Source organism: Pyrus communis, chromosome 17, assembly GCF_963583255.1.
Source record: "Pyrus communis chromosome 17, drPyrComm1.1, whole genome shotgun sequence".
Lineage (NCBI taxonomy): Eukaryota > Viridiplantae > Streptophyta > Magnoliopsida > Rosales > Rosaceae > Pyrus > Pyrus communis.
In genome coordinates, this window is record NC_084819.1 from 256,037 (window position 1) to 271,112 (window position 15,076).

At 37.8% G+C, this 15,076-nt stretch overlaps 1 protein-coding gene across 1 annotated transcript; it reads right to left on the reverse strand.

The window, feature by feature from the left end:
- Positions 1 to 1,063: 1,063 nt before the first annotated feature.
- On the reverse strand, positions 1,064 to 6,780 carry LOC137723011 (uncharacterized). The gene is made up of 4 exons (XM_068462165.1): positions 6,557 to 6,780; positions 6,157 to 6,346; positions 4,161 to 5,803; positions 1,064 to 1,782 (listed from the first exon to the last, which is right to left on the reverse strand). The coding sequence occupies exons 3-4, from the start codon at positions 5,775 to 5,777 to the stop codon at positions 1,441 to 1,443; spliced, it is 1,959 nt and encodes a 652-aa protein (XP_068318266.1). The 5' UTR covers positions 5,778 to 5,803; positions 6,157 to 6,346; positions 6,557 to 6,780; the 3' UTR covers positions 1,064 to 1,440.
- Between the last annotated feature and the right edge of the window lie 8,296 nt (positions 6,781 to 15,076).

Below are 15,076 nucleotides of genomic sequence, written 5' to 3' on the forward strand. Positions count from 1 at the left end.
CGGACGAAAGATCAAATTTGTCAGAACTGCCCATGAACAACGTGAATGGTTGAATAGGGTTGATTGGGGGTGTGATTGAATCTCGATCCGGCTGCCTACATATCTTCGGGGAGGAGAATCAAATCACTGATGTAGGAGTACGTATGATGTGTGCAACATTGGAATACATCCTTAATGGGTAGTATATGGCGGGGCGTGTGGGGGATGCCTTTTCATGTCTACGCATAGGTTAGAGTAATTATAGGGATCTTAAGAGTTCTTGTAGGAAGAGTAATCCTACTAAATTTGGAGACTATATAGGAGGAAATCTAGGATAAGATATCTAATTCTCGTAGAATTATGGCTACATTGCCCAATCACCAAGATATCCTAATTTAACATGAATTCGAGTTTCCTTACTTGGAGAAATTAATCTTTAATGGGCTTTGAGTCTAGTATGTCATACTAGGGTTGTCGGACTACACTTCTAACCAACCACCCTGTCTGATTAGTCTGATTGTCTAAGCTTCATGAACTATGGACATTCTTGCCACTTAAAGTGCCACATGCTCTGGTGCCAGAAAATTATAGTCCCACAATTGCCCCTAATTATGTTTTTGGGAGTACACTATGTTGAAGAATGAATGCCTACTAATGGACAAAATTGCCCCTAATTATGTTTCTGAGAGTACACTCTGTTGAAGAATGAATGCTTACTAATGGACAATCTTTGCAGAATGACCATTCTAGAATGAGTACCAGAATGACCTTCGAATTTCTTGTCGATCTAGAGCTAGCCTAGTTTGGCTAGTTATATTTGCTTGTCTCTTAAAGATCAGATCTTTTGAAGTTCTGAACCATATTGTAGACCCCTAGGTGGAGTTTCGAATGCATGGCTAAAAAGTGGGATGCATGGCCTTCCCAGATTACTTCTCGTTCTCTTTCTTACAATGGATCATCTTATGATGATGGCTTAACTATGTTTTTAAGTTGCACATACCTCTTGAGAAGAAATTTGACCAAAGTGTAAAAACTGAGAGAAAAAAAGAACAATTGACTAAACCAAAAAAAATGACTCATCAGCTGAATTAATACAAGGTTCTGCTTCCATTCCAAGAGTATAAAGCAGCCACTATTGACTGTTGAGTATGTTCTGAATCAACCCCCATATATGCAAATCAAATGAATAAAGGTAATCAAACCGTATGTAGCAAGAATCACAATATTTTTCCTAAATTTTGTTCCCACCCCCACAATAATTCCAGTACAACTTTTCACTTGTCAAATGACGGCGACGATTCACTTGGATACCAACTCAAAGCCTTCTCTAACATCAGTCTTTTTTCTCTCCTTACAGTATGGCATGAAATACTATTCTCTCTATTTGGTATCTTCTGAGTTCCTTTTGGTGGGCTAAATCAATCCTTTACATTTGGGTCTTAGTCTCCACCTTCATTGACATCATTTTTGGTGACTCTGACTTTTCCCTTTCTTTGACTTGTTCTTCTCCTGCATTTTCTTTTTCTTTGCTTCCACAGAAACCCATGTATATTCTGATGGAATTGCAAACGGGTCTTGAATACTTTCTATCTTACTGAAAGAACCAGTAGGGGACGTGCTAGGGCGCTGGTAAGGAGCTCTTATCCACTGAAACCAAGATGAACTTGACGATTGCATCGAACTTGGGCTTTCCCTGCCAAGGGGGCTTGATGGTGGTGTTGCAAACTCATCCATTGGTGGTAATTCTTCAAGCTTTGTGAAGGTGACAATTACTCTGATAGTAGGAACCACTGGGATAGCAACCTAGATGCAAACACAAAGAGAATGCTCAGAAAATGGATTCAGTAAAGACTTAATGACCAAAATATACGGTTCGATCAAATCCACAAAAATCAACAACCACCACCACAAAAATGAGGTAACCATAAGAGTATAAGATTCATAAGTTATGCAACAAAATTTCTAAATATCGTCCAAAAATAAAGATAAGTGCAGAGTTGAATATAGGTTTATGCAACAAAGCAGGCGGCCAAGAGGCTCCTATCATTTTGCCACATGCTTGAAAACACTGCAGTAAATATCTTTCTTCCAACACATCAAAGCATGTAAATAAAAATTCATCTTCCTTCATATACAAACTACAAGTACCTAAAGTGGTTCCAATCGCTTATCAAAAGCAGTAATTACACAAGGAAGCTTACTACTCTGCATATGCATACATGGCTTGTTCGCGAAGAAGTTCAATAAGACCCATACCATGCTCAAAGTTGTTGGATGAACATCCCTTGGTTAATAGAATAAAACTTAACCGTATGTATTTTTTAATTAAATAAACAATAGAACATCATTGGTGAACAAAATGTCCACTTCAAAGAAAACAACCTAAAACACAAAACTACAGTACAGACGCTTCCCAATTAAACCAAATGATAGAAAAAGAAAAAGAGAATTCTATAATTTCCGAAGCCACTGATACCCACAGAGAAACCCAAAATTTTCCCATAAGCACTTACCTCCTCATCCATAACATTCTAAAAAAACTCTCTTATTCCTCTCTCCCCATAGCACCCAAAAATAGCCACACTGACACACTTTCTAGCACTACCCCCCTCTTCTTTCTACCAGAAAACTTAAGCTTGTCACATAACAGTATGTATGTTAACAGCATGTTTCCTATTAGTTATTCAATTTTCATCCAACGACTTGAGAAACAATACGTTTTTCACTCAACCACTCAGTAATGGATAAACATTACACATATATTCATATGGAACCTACTATTTTAGACCTGTTCATAACTAAAAATGAGAAGAAAACACACTGTAAACTCAACAACTTCATATAACTTAATACTTCTGATAGCACTTATTTGGCCTTTTCCGATGCAAAATGAACAGTTTATGATTTTCACACACTCATATTATTGAGTACAAGAAGCTGCAATGGAGTGGTAGTAAGGTTTGCCTTAAAGGCTTAAACTATCAAACCTTAAATTATTGAGTACAAATATTCTGAGTGTGTTTATTACATATAAGATGATCTCATTATAACACACTAATCTATAAAAATAAGGATCCCTGTTTCCAGCATTAGTCATAGTGCATGCCTCATGCACCCTTCCACAATTTTCAATTACACATATGGTAAATTTCTAGGAGACACTGGTGATTTAACTTTTTAGGTACAGTACATGTTGAGAGTATTCAAAAACTATCAAAAGAGAATTTTCACAAGAAGGATAAGATTTGATAGCCTCATAGAGTTGGGTTCGTTAATTTATTCTTCTCTTGAATATATGGTTACAGCCTTCCAGGATTCTATATGCTATCATTTAATAATTACATTTTGAGTAAAACATTCATGCCTCTGCAAAACATCTGCATTTTACTGAACAATATTTGCATTGTTTTAGATATATTATTATCTTAAAGATGACTCTCTAACTTTATCTTGTCGCAGATAGATCTGGCCAATACAAATTTTGGCCCTGACAAGTCAATTTAGTCTGTTATTGGTTCATTGAAAACTTCAGCTCCGATAAGTTGATTTTTCTGATTGCTCAAATATGAAATTATAGGGAAGTCACTTGCAGTATCATTCTTTAACAATTAAACATTGTCTACCATTATATTGCTCAATCGCAGACCAAATTCAAACCTAAAAGAAATTAATTATGACAAATCCAGCAGAGCCACTGAGTTCATGAAAGCATCAATTGGGGACTTAAATAAACAAGAGTACAAAAATCATACTAGGTTCATTTGGTAAAGGTCAGGTGGTAATCAGACAATAAAGTTCAATTGTCTATGACAACATATAGATATATTAACTAAAGTTTACAACATGCAGATCTCATATTATGCAATAACTACAATGCGACTCCCCATTTCTTCAAAAGTTGACAAATTCTCCTCGGTTAGGTTAACCAAGTAGGTTAAAACATCACCATGTTTCCAAGGTGCCTCAGGCTCAAACAAAAAGCCCTATAAAAGCTAAGCAGTCCAATGTGAGCACATCATACTCTTACAGTTACAACAGAACCAGGCAGGGTAAAAAAGGAAATAACAAAATGTTCTTCAAACAAGTTTGATAAATTTTAAAAGATAACAAAGGCCATCTAGGAAAATAACATAAACCATAAACCAGACAGGGTACAAAGTGACAATGGGAGGGTGACATACCTTGACTGGAAATGTACCCATTGGAAGCTTAGTTGTAAGCAGCTCCCTCAAACGACGAATTGCCTTAACCTTGTTTGCTAAAATATCAAGTAATGGCAACAGTTCCTCTGTTTGTAATGGAAAGCTTGGGGAAAGCCAGAGGATTGGCCTTAATCCTTTCTTATACTCATTCTCCTTGCTAGCATCCTTGTGACGATTCCTGTTATCAGAACTTGTGGAAGAAGACGCCTTCATATCCCTTCCTCTCCGATGATCATCCCCCTTCACAACAATGTCCACACTATTTCTTCCAGGTCTGCTTTGATTTCTTGAAGGAGAATCCCCTAGCAGATCACTCACCTTCTCATCTACACAGAGAGAACTTCTAGGCGGCACAATCTTTTTCTGCCCTTCACTTTTAGTATCCCGTTTCCTCCATCCACCAAACCATCCTTTCTTTTCCTGCTTATTCTCTCCATTTCTATCACTACTAACATTTTCAATGGGAACCTCCCTGTGCTCATAACAACTACGACGATGCTCAATAATCCCATCACCATTTTCGTTTGACAAGTCCGACGAATCCAATTTAAGTGCATTTTCAAGTTGCTTCCTCTCATCCTCTGTCAGAATATCATTAAACTCCTCACTTTCTGTTTCATTTTCATTGCAGGTTGAGAAGAGCTCGTCATCTGTCATAGCCCCGGGGACCCTTCTAGATTTCATACTCACAACCACATTATGCATATCATATACCTTAGCCTTCCATGGGCCAACCATTTCTGTTTTCTCCTGCCGCCTCCAGGTCATTTGAGGTAAAAGTACTGCTTGAGTCACATCAACCCCAGGCCTGAATATATTAGTCTGAGACATTGCAACCACCTCTTGCCGAACCTCCTCTTCAGTTGCTTGGGATCCAGCACCATCCAAAGCATTCATCACCTCCTTATCCTTGTGTGAGATCATGCAAAGTGACCCAGGAGGCACCTTACCATCTTCAGACCCATCACCGAGGAAAAGAACACTCTGATCAGAACGCTGAATTCGCAAACCATCAAAACCTGCCAATGTCATATCTGCTCTCAAATTTGCACCCTTTTTCCAGATCTTGTAAGTATCTGATGGGGCAATCCTCGAAATGAAAGGTATAACAGAACTCTCAAAGCGGAATGTAATTTCCATGTAGAAATCCCTCATCCTCCGCATTGTTCCAATTAAACGAGGTAACCTTCTGCACCATTTTGCCCAAGCCAGGGGCTGGTAGTGCCTAACTATGATCATCGAAATTGCTTCTTCTCTATTGCAAATTGCTTCCTGGAGTGCACTCCATCCATGTTCATTCTGCAAGCTCCAATCCGCGCCGGCAACCATAAGCATTTCGGTTGCTGTCTGGTCACCAAGTTTTACAGCCAAGTGAAGGGGGGTCTCACGGTTTGGGACATCTCGCCGATCAATGACAGCAGCAATGGCATCAGCCTTCTCTTCCTCAGCTAATGAAGCTGATTCAGTTCGAATCTCAGCAGGGTTACAAAGCCGCGGGAGACCAGATAGAATCCTCTTGAGACCGGCATAATCCCTCGTGACTATGGCCTTGTGCACGGGGCTATGATCATACTTGGACACATCGATTCCAGCCATGCCTCAGGAGTATATAACAGCGATCACTAACACACAGAGCCAGTAACCCAATCAATTATACTATACCGGAAACACAATCAGAACTTAAAAACAAAGCCCAAATTAGAACTTAAAAACACCCTGCAGTATAACCAGAGGTCCAGAAGCCAGAACCCAATTGTTAATTATAAGCAGTAAATTCGAGAAACGAAACAGACCCAGTTCAGAATTGGTTAAGAAATTGATGAATTCGCTGCAATATTTTTCCAGAAACGAAGCGAACCCAAATCAGATTAGACAGAGATGGCACAAGAAAACCGAAAGAGAGAGTTGACGCCTAAGAAAAGAATCAGGGGTGGGCGGCCCAAGGAGAAGATGAAAGAAGGGTAAGAAATCTCACCTTGTTGTGCCGATTCTTTATGGTCTTTTGTGACCCCCCAAAGAGACCAAGATTGCACAAAAAGAGACTCGGCCACTAAACCCCACAAACCACAACTCTCTCCCCCTCTCTCTTCCTCAGGCTTTCTCTCTCTTACGAGCTCCACTGCAAGTTAAAGTGTGATCCAATCCAGATCAGAACATGAATGCGTCTGCGTCAAACAAACAAAAATGCTATTAATTTCCCCCAACAAGAAGGAGAAGAATAAAGGGGAGAGAGTAAGAATCTGGGGAAAGGAAAAGGCAAAAGGAATAGAGGAAAGCAGCGAAGCAAAGGAAACAACAAGAAAGGGGAATCAAAGCCAATATTTTAGAGAGAGAGAGAGAGAGAGAGAGAGAGAGAGAGAGTTGAGAGAGTTTACCTGGTAAAAGTATGAGGCTTTTTTCCTTTGCGAAAATTGATTACGATTTAGGAGGAATTGGAGGAGAGAGAGAGCAGGAGCAGCAGCAGCAGCAGCTCTGTCATTTTTCTTTAATTATTTTGTTATTCAATTTGACTGAAACAAACAAAGAAAGATAAGAAGAACGCAGGTGAGAGAGAGAGAGAGAGAGAGAGAGGGTCCAAAATCAAAAGAGGAAGGCAGCATGTGACCAGGAACAAGGGAGGGAACTTGCTTTCCCCTTTCCTCTTATTATTATTTTTCCTCTCTCTTTAGACCAACTTCAATGGTGGGCTAAAAACCAAATTACCTCCCAAAATTTCTCCTCAAACCCACTCCAACCCAAGGGAAAAATTTGGGCTAAATGCTAAACCAATGCCAAATTCTCCCCAAAATTTAGCCCATAAATCGGAGTGAACTCCACCCAATATTTATCAAAATTAAAAATTTTTTTTTAGATTAAAATATTCATAAAATTAATTTACGATAGTTTACATGTTTATTTAAAAAAAATTAATTAATTTAACAAAAAAAAGAGCCTAAGTTTATTCTTTAATAATCCTGGACTAAAATTTTAGGCTAGAACGGTTGGAACAGAAAAACTATTTCTGGTCAAAAAGCTAAATTTTTCGGGCTAAAATATTTAGCTTTTAGCCGAACCATTGGAGATGGTCTTAGTTAAAAAAAAAAAGAATAATATTTATGTTTCTCCATTAATAATATAAATGTTCATTTAGTATTGTTTAATTAATGTTTATAGAGCCCCATCCAACATTAAAAATGTTATAAAGCTCCAAATCTGGGTATTTAGTTAATTCTAATTAAATAGGTTTTTATTTTGATACAGAATTTAATAGTTTTTTGAACGGTAGAATACGGAGTAGTAGGATGAACCTTTTTAAAATAACATCCATATTTAAGCTACTTAGTAACAAAATTCTCTTTGTACAGTGCAATAATGTAATTTTCCACAAATCAATTTGGTCGCCTATCACTAAATAAAATCATTGATAGTAATATAATTTTACACAAACTAAATTTTACTGCTTTTTTTTTTCTTTCACATATCTCTCAAACTTCTCTCTCTTCCGTATGTATATTTAAATTTTTCATATTTACATGTGCACTTCATGTAGTTATTATTATGGGATGAGGAGGTTTGAAACTACTACATCAATTTAGAATAAGAGTTTCAAACACGGGACACATTTTTTGTTTTATTTTAATACAAAATTGAATAGTTTTTAATTTGTAAAAGATATTTGAGAAATTCTATTTGTACCCATATTTTGTTGTTGAACACCTCATCTTTTATTCACACCTTTCTCTAAACATCGGCTTAAATTTACAACTAGTCTTTCTACACATTGCAAAATGCTTTTTTTTTTTTTTTTTTTAATTACAATGTGATATGCGCGATTTAGATATTTAAATATATTTATCAACGTAGATTGTTTCACTTTTTTCATCATTTCATTTCCTTAAACCATCTTCAATGGTTGAGCTAAAAGCCAAATATTTTAGTCTGGAAAATTTAGCTTTTAGCTCAGAAACAACTTTTCTGCTCCAACCGTTCTAACCTAAAATTGTAGCCCGGGATTATTAAAGGATGAACTTAGGCTATTTTTTTTGTTAAATTAATTTTTTTAAAAATAAATATGTAGACTATTTGTAAATTAATTTTATGAACATTTTAATCTAAAAAAATTTAAATTAGATAAATATTGGGTGGAGTCCACTCCGATTTTTGGGCTAAATTTTGGTGGGAGTTTGGTCTTGGTTTAGCATTTAGCATTTAGCCCAAATTTTCCCCTTGGGTTGGAGTGGATTTGGGGAGAAATTTTGGGATGTAATTTGACTTTTAGCCCACTATTGGAGTTGGTCTTAGGAGACAAATAGTTTGTTCATACGCACTCTATGCATGCGAGAGTTCTTTCTTTTTTTTTTTTTTTTTTTTTTTTCAATAGCGCCTTGAAGGACATATTACGTTAGGGTTTTTTTATTCATTATAATTTTAAAGAAATACTTTTTTTATCGTATTCTAAATACAAAATGCCTTATCTTTATCATGCACGGTTTAAAAGTTTTTGAGAATTTGTTTTCTTAATTACAAGCGTTATGTGCATCTTAAAATTAAGAATTTTCATCGATCCCGCATGCTTTGTGCATCATTAAGATTATTTTTGTTATTTCACGCTTAATGCCTCCAAATGGTGTAACTACTATTAAGCCACACTGTTATGTGCATCTTAAAGTGTTTTGTTCATTGTCGCTTCAATAACTTTTTTTTTTTTTTTTTTTTTTTTTTTGAAAATAACGATATTATCTACACTAAAAGGATGAAGTAGGTTTAACCTAACAATGGGTTAGCAACAGATGTGATTTCAATTTGCTTTTAGAGAGAATCAAACCTAAGACTTCTTATTTACAAGTAAAAAATAATATCACTAGACCATAGTACCAAATGGTAGTAACTTGTTATTCTCAATAAACTTTGATACTCGTAATGTTACTGGACAAGTGTTTCAAAGCACGCCACCAAATCTATCAGGGACCAGCTACCCAACAGTAACCCAAGGAACATATTCTGCCTAGAATTCGCTTGCCGCTTGCCGCTTGCCAGTTAGGGAGACTTCTTGCACTCCTCTTGATGCCACAAAAGGAAGAAACTGACCTCCATATTACAAATCGACTCACTTGCAGTCACCGATAGTAAAAAGCAAGCAGAATTGTATAGGTATCTTAAATTCACCATTCGGGGGTAAGAACCTTCAGATATATATACCAGGAATGATTTGCCATTGCCTGAACTCGCCTCTAATACCTCTACATACGCTGCCACTTCTGTAATACATGTAGATAATTGTCCGATATTAGATTAACAAAGATAATAGTCCAATTAATAACTGAGGCAACCTATTATTCACAACATACCCCATCCCTCCAAGTGGAAGTGGAATCCTCTGAGATGCAGATGCCTTGCAACTTCCTGCATGGATTGCAAAAGAAATTGTGGCCAAGTTTCAACAACCTTTGTGATGAGATATATTCACCCAATCGTTGGACATGTTGGTATAAATCATACAAATACCTGTTGTAAAAAAGGGAAAGAAAAAAATAGCAGTTGACTTCTCTAGATATAAAAAGGTTGAGAGAATTCACCCTTCTGTGAGAAGCTTCTTCCCTGCTGTATGACAACAAGCGTATACCTAACCTAAGCTAGGCTAGTATTCAAAATTTCCACGCTACTCAGCGAAAGAAAACCAGTGCAGGGGATACTGAAAAACCGAGCGAAAATGAAAATGTTCCAAAGATCTCGGAATGTACAGGACGAATTTATTATTCACTGAAAGAAAACAACTTGCATACCATTTTTAGCGTGGCTGTTTAACTTCCTCCTCCAGTCATGTGTTAGTGTTTAATTGTTTTTAGCAGAAATAATTTTATTCATTTTTACTTGTTTTAATCAGAGCCATTGGATTACATTCCAAATTGATGCTCTAGATTAAGTTAGAGTTAGTGATTTGAGTGACACATGTAACTATCTCATAGGATAGATGACATGGAGGGCTGAGATCATTTCTTTCTGTTAGAAGAGAGAGGGAGGGATTATTCCCTCTCGGTTGCAATGGTCATATTCCGAGTGCAATTGTAGAGAGAGAAGTGAATCAATGAAATCATTCTTGTTGCTCCCACTACTGTGAATACTCTCTTTGAAATTCTCCATTCTTCTCTCTAAGAAATTTATTCAAATCTCCATTGAATCACACCAAAATTCATATAATCTAACATGGTCTCAGTGCCAAGTTGCATCATCTACAATTGGGCGTGAATATGTGAAGCGTGCATCGAAGAACTCAAATTGATCGTCGAGCTTTGTTGCTGAAAGAAAATTCATAGAAGAAATCTCAGTGATCTTGAATCAAATCTCATATGGCTGGATTAAGTGGTGCTAATCTTTGAGCACCGGTGTTTAATGGAGACAACTTCTATTTCTGGCAGATTCGGATGAAGACCATATTCCGATCTCATGAACTTTGGTATACATCGAGAAAGGTTTCGTTACTCCAGTGAAGAAGGATGAAGAACTCACTGAAGTTGAGAGCAAGCTATTGAAGGAGAACATTGTCAAAGATGCAAAAGCGCTTGGAATCATCCAAGGGGCGGTTTCCGATCAGATCTTCCCGAGAATCGACATCCAAAAGACTGCAAATGCTACTTGAAATGTCCTGAAACAAGAATTTGTGGGAGATAAACATTTAAGAGCTGTGAAACTCCAAGGCTTACGCTGCGATTTTGAATATACTAGAATGGGTGAGAATGAAGCATTCTCTGCATATCTAGTTAAACTGTTTGATTTGATGTAGCATCGCACATCGTCTAGGAGAGCGAATCATGTAAGCCTTATATGTATATTCTCATCTCTACCTAGTACGAGGCATTTTAGGAGCTTACTGGCTTTGGGTTTCATAGGAACTCCAAAGTTAAGTGAGTTCGCGAGAGAGAAATCCCAGGATGGGTGACCCACTGAGAAGTTCTCATATGTGTTCCCATAAACAAAATCGTGAGGGCATGGTTAGGCCCCTAAGTAGACAATATCATGTTACGATGGAGTCGAGTCCGAGATGTGGTGGGGGCTCAAGCCGGGATGTGATAATTTGGTATCAAAACCAATTGTGTTAGTGTTTAATTGTTTTTAGCAGAAATAATTTTATTCATTTTTACTTGTTTTAATCAGAGCCATTGGATTACATTCCAAATTGATGCTCTAGATTAAGTTAGAGTTAGTGATTTGAGTGACACATGTAACTATCTCATAGGATAGATGACATGGAGGGCTGAGATCATTTCTTTCTGTTAGAAGAGAGAGGGAGGGATTATTCCCTCTCGGTTGCAATGGTCATATTCCGAGTGCAATTGTAGAGAGAGAAGTGAATCAATGAAATCATTCTTGTTGCTCCCACTACTGTGAATACTCTCTTTGAAATTCTCCATTCTTCTCTCTAAGAAATTTATTCAAATCTCCATTGAATCACACCAAAATTCATATAATCTAACATGGTCTCAGTGCCAAGTTGCATCATCTACAATTGGGCGTGAATATGTGAAGCGTGCATCGAAGAACTCAAATTGATCGTCGAGCTTTGTTGCTGAAAGAAAATTCATAGAAGAAATCTCAGTGATCTTGAATCAAATCTCATATGGCTGGATTAAGTGGTGCTAATCTTTGAGCACCGGTGTTTAATGGAGACAACTTCTATTTCTGGCAGATTCGGATGAAGACCATATTCCGATCTCATGAACTTTGGTATACATCGAGAAAGGTTTCGTTACTCCAGTGAAGAAGGATGAAGAACTCACTGAAGTTGAGAGCAAGCTATTGAAGGAGAACATTGTCAAAGATGCAAAAGCGCTTGGAATCATCCAAGGGGCGGTTTCCGATCAGATCTTCCCGAGAATCGACATCCAAAAGACTGCAAATGCTACTTGAAATGTCCTGAAACAAGAATTTGTGGGAGATAAACATTTAAGAGCTGTGAAACTCCAAGGCTTACGCTGCGATTTTGAATATACTAGAATGGGTGAGAATGAAGCATTCTCTGCATATCTAGTTAAACTGTTTGATTTGATGTAGCATCGCACATCGTCTAGGAGAGCGAATCATGTAAGCCTTATATGTATATTCTCATCTCTACCTAGTACGAGGCATTTTAGGAGCTTACTGGCTTTGGGTTTCATAGGAACTCCAAAGTTAAGTGAGTTCGCGAGAGAGAAATCCCAGGATGGGTGACCCACTGAGAAGTTCTCATATGTGTTCCCATAAACAAAATCGTGAGGGCATGGTTAGGCCCCTAAGTAGACAATATCATGTTACGATGGAGTCGAGTCCGAGATGTGGTGGGGGCTCAAGCCGGGATGTGATAATTTGGTATCAAAACCAATCCTTGGCCGGAAGTGTGCCGACGAGAACATCGGGGCCATAAGGGGGTGGATTGTAATATCCCACATTGCCCAGGGGAATGGATCATGTAAGCCTTATATGTATATTTTCATCTTTACCTAGTACGAGGCTTTTTGGGAGTTCACTGGCTTCGGGTTCCGTAAGAACTCCAAAGTTAAGCGAGTTCGTGCTAGAGCAATCCTAGGATGGGTGACCCACTGGGAAGTTCTCATGTGAGTTCTCAGAAACAAAACCGTGAGGGCCTCGCAAGTCACCAGAGATAGGGAGACAGAGACGGAGAATTGGCGATGGTTGCTGTGAAGAGTAGATGAAGAAGATTAGACTTGGTGAAGAAGATCCAAATTATCCAATTGAATGGTGGAGAGTGGAGATGGGAATAATCATTAAATTCATCCAATATCCCACGTTAGAAATGGTTTGGGCCGAAAGGCTCATTTGTCTTAATATTTGGATCCATCCTGCCCCATCAATTTATCTACCTCGTCCCGTCCCGTTTCTTCTTCAAAATATTTAGACTCGCCCCGAACCTGCCCCGAACCGCGAGGACCCATCCCGACCTGCGGGTCCAGGTCCCATTTGCCCACCCCTAGGATAGATGAAATGGAGGGCTGGGATCATTTCTTTCTGTTAGAAGAGAGAGGGAGAGATTATTCCCTTTCGGTTGCAACGGTCATATTCCGAGTGCAAATGTAGAAAGAGAAGTGAATCAATGAAATCATTCTTCTTTCTCCCACTACTGTGAATACTCTCTCTGAAATTCTCCATTCTTCTCTCTAAGAAATTATTCAAAGCTCCATTGAATCACACCAAAAATCATAAAATCTAACAGCATGTTCTGGCGGGGCAGCACTGTCAAAATCAGACTATAGAAAAGAAAGTAATCAGTTCGAATCAAAAGTAAAGTTAACAACCCGACCCCTTCCAAAACGTGGAAAGAACGACAAAAGACAATAGCCCAAAGTCAGTTTGCTCTCTAAGACGGTAAGAATTAAGAAAGATGCTCAACAAAATTCACAAAGAACAAGAGAACTAGTTTTCATTTTTAAATAAGGGTTCAAGCAGTTGATGCAATGGATTAGCAACTAATAACCGGAAATCTAACAACGGTAATAAATGATAAACCTAATTATCCTACATGTAATCCGAGTCAGCAATCCAAGCCCAATGGTTGCACAAGTCAGCAATCCACACGCCTGCAGTCTCTACAACCCTAGCTTAAGTTCTTTCAATAAACACAAATGTCAAATTAAGACACAGACGTGGGGTTCCAGGCATGTCATGTTCCCACATTTTAGACAACACTGAAAGCTAAAGACAATTCAAATTAAGCATGGTTGTTAGTAAGAAGTCCTTCAAATGAAGCGTTTGTAGAATTAACACTTGATAGATTGCAGAGATTTGAGTTTCTGGCATAGGTTCTATTCACTCAATCATGCAAGGCAAGATATATCTGATTAAACTGCATTAACAAATCAATGTTTTCTTAGCTAGTTGAAATTCCCCATTGCAAGCTTACCAGCAAAAGATAACGAAACTTGACTAGATGTATTTTACCCCTCGCCACCTTTAGTCTCAAACACACATTTCCTTGCGTTTTTGCGGGGCATCAGCAACCTAGTATTTAATATATATATAAAACAGGCATTACAACTTCAAACGTAAAAGCGTTAATTATAGACCTGCAAATAAGAAGAACATCGTCATGAAAATCATAAAAAAAACTGCATTATACAGTTCTCTCTCTCATACTGATTCATAGAGAGAGTGAGGCAAAGAGTCAATATCTTGCTAAATATTCTCTACAGAAAAAAGTTGTACTGTATATCTACTAAACAAGACCTGTTATTATTGTTAAAAGTTAAATATTATCCCAAGCCTTATCAGCCTGCGAGATATTAAGCGACATATTGCAACATAAAATGCTGCTGTAGCATTCATCCATAGGCATTCATGAACGAACTGTTCACGATGAACAATAAGACAAGCCCTCTCAATTTTCTTTTGAAATACATATCCAACAGCCAAACCATATAAGATGGTCAGCCTGACAACCACATTCGGATATTGGAATCCCGGAGGCATAGTAGTATTACGTCATAGTGATGGATTTTGAGGCAAGTTGGAGGACATGACAAGCTTGTTTCTAGCCTGTTTGAAGATACAAGTCGTGAAACTGTGAAAGGTCCAACATTGGTATGGTTTTGGGCCTAGATTGAAATTTTCTTTTCAGTTAACACAGTTATTTTGGGTTTTCATTTGGAAAATTAGCTATTTTGATTACTTTATTAACAGAACACAACTAATTACACAAATTGAGACCCATATACTGTTCTAATCAAATTTGGGCATGAAAAATGTAACTGGTCTTCATTAATCAGAAACACACAAAACATTGTTACACTAATTACTCGCTAATTACGCCATTATACAGCAACCCCCTTAGGTTCACACGAACAAGACAAATTATTGTTTGCATTTCGATATTGCGGTGTCAAGGCGTAACGAGGGTTAATAGAGGGGGCGCTGTTGTGGTTCAAGGG

What these genes read in the sequence shown, in the direction of transcription:
- LOC137723011 (XM_068462165.1), bottom strand. Translation starts at nt 5,777, where the DNA reads ATGGCTGGAATCGATGTGTCCAAGTATGATCATAGCCCCGTGCACAAG. An exon ending in TGGGTACATTTCCAGTCAAG is followed by an intron (nt 1,783 to 4,160) that starts GTATGTCACCCT and finishes GTTTGCATCTAG; the next exon opens with GTTGCTATCCCAGTGGTTCC.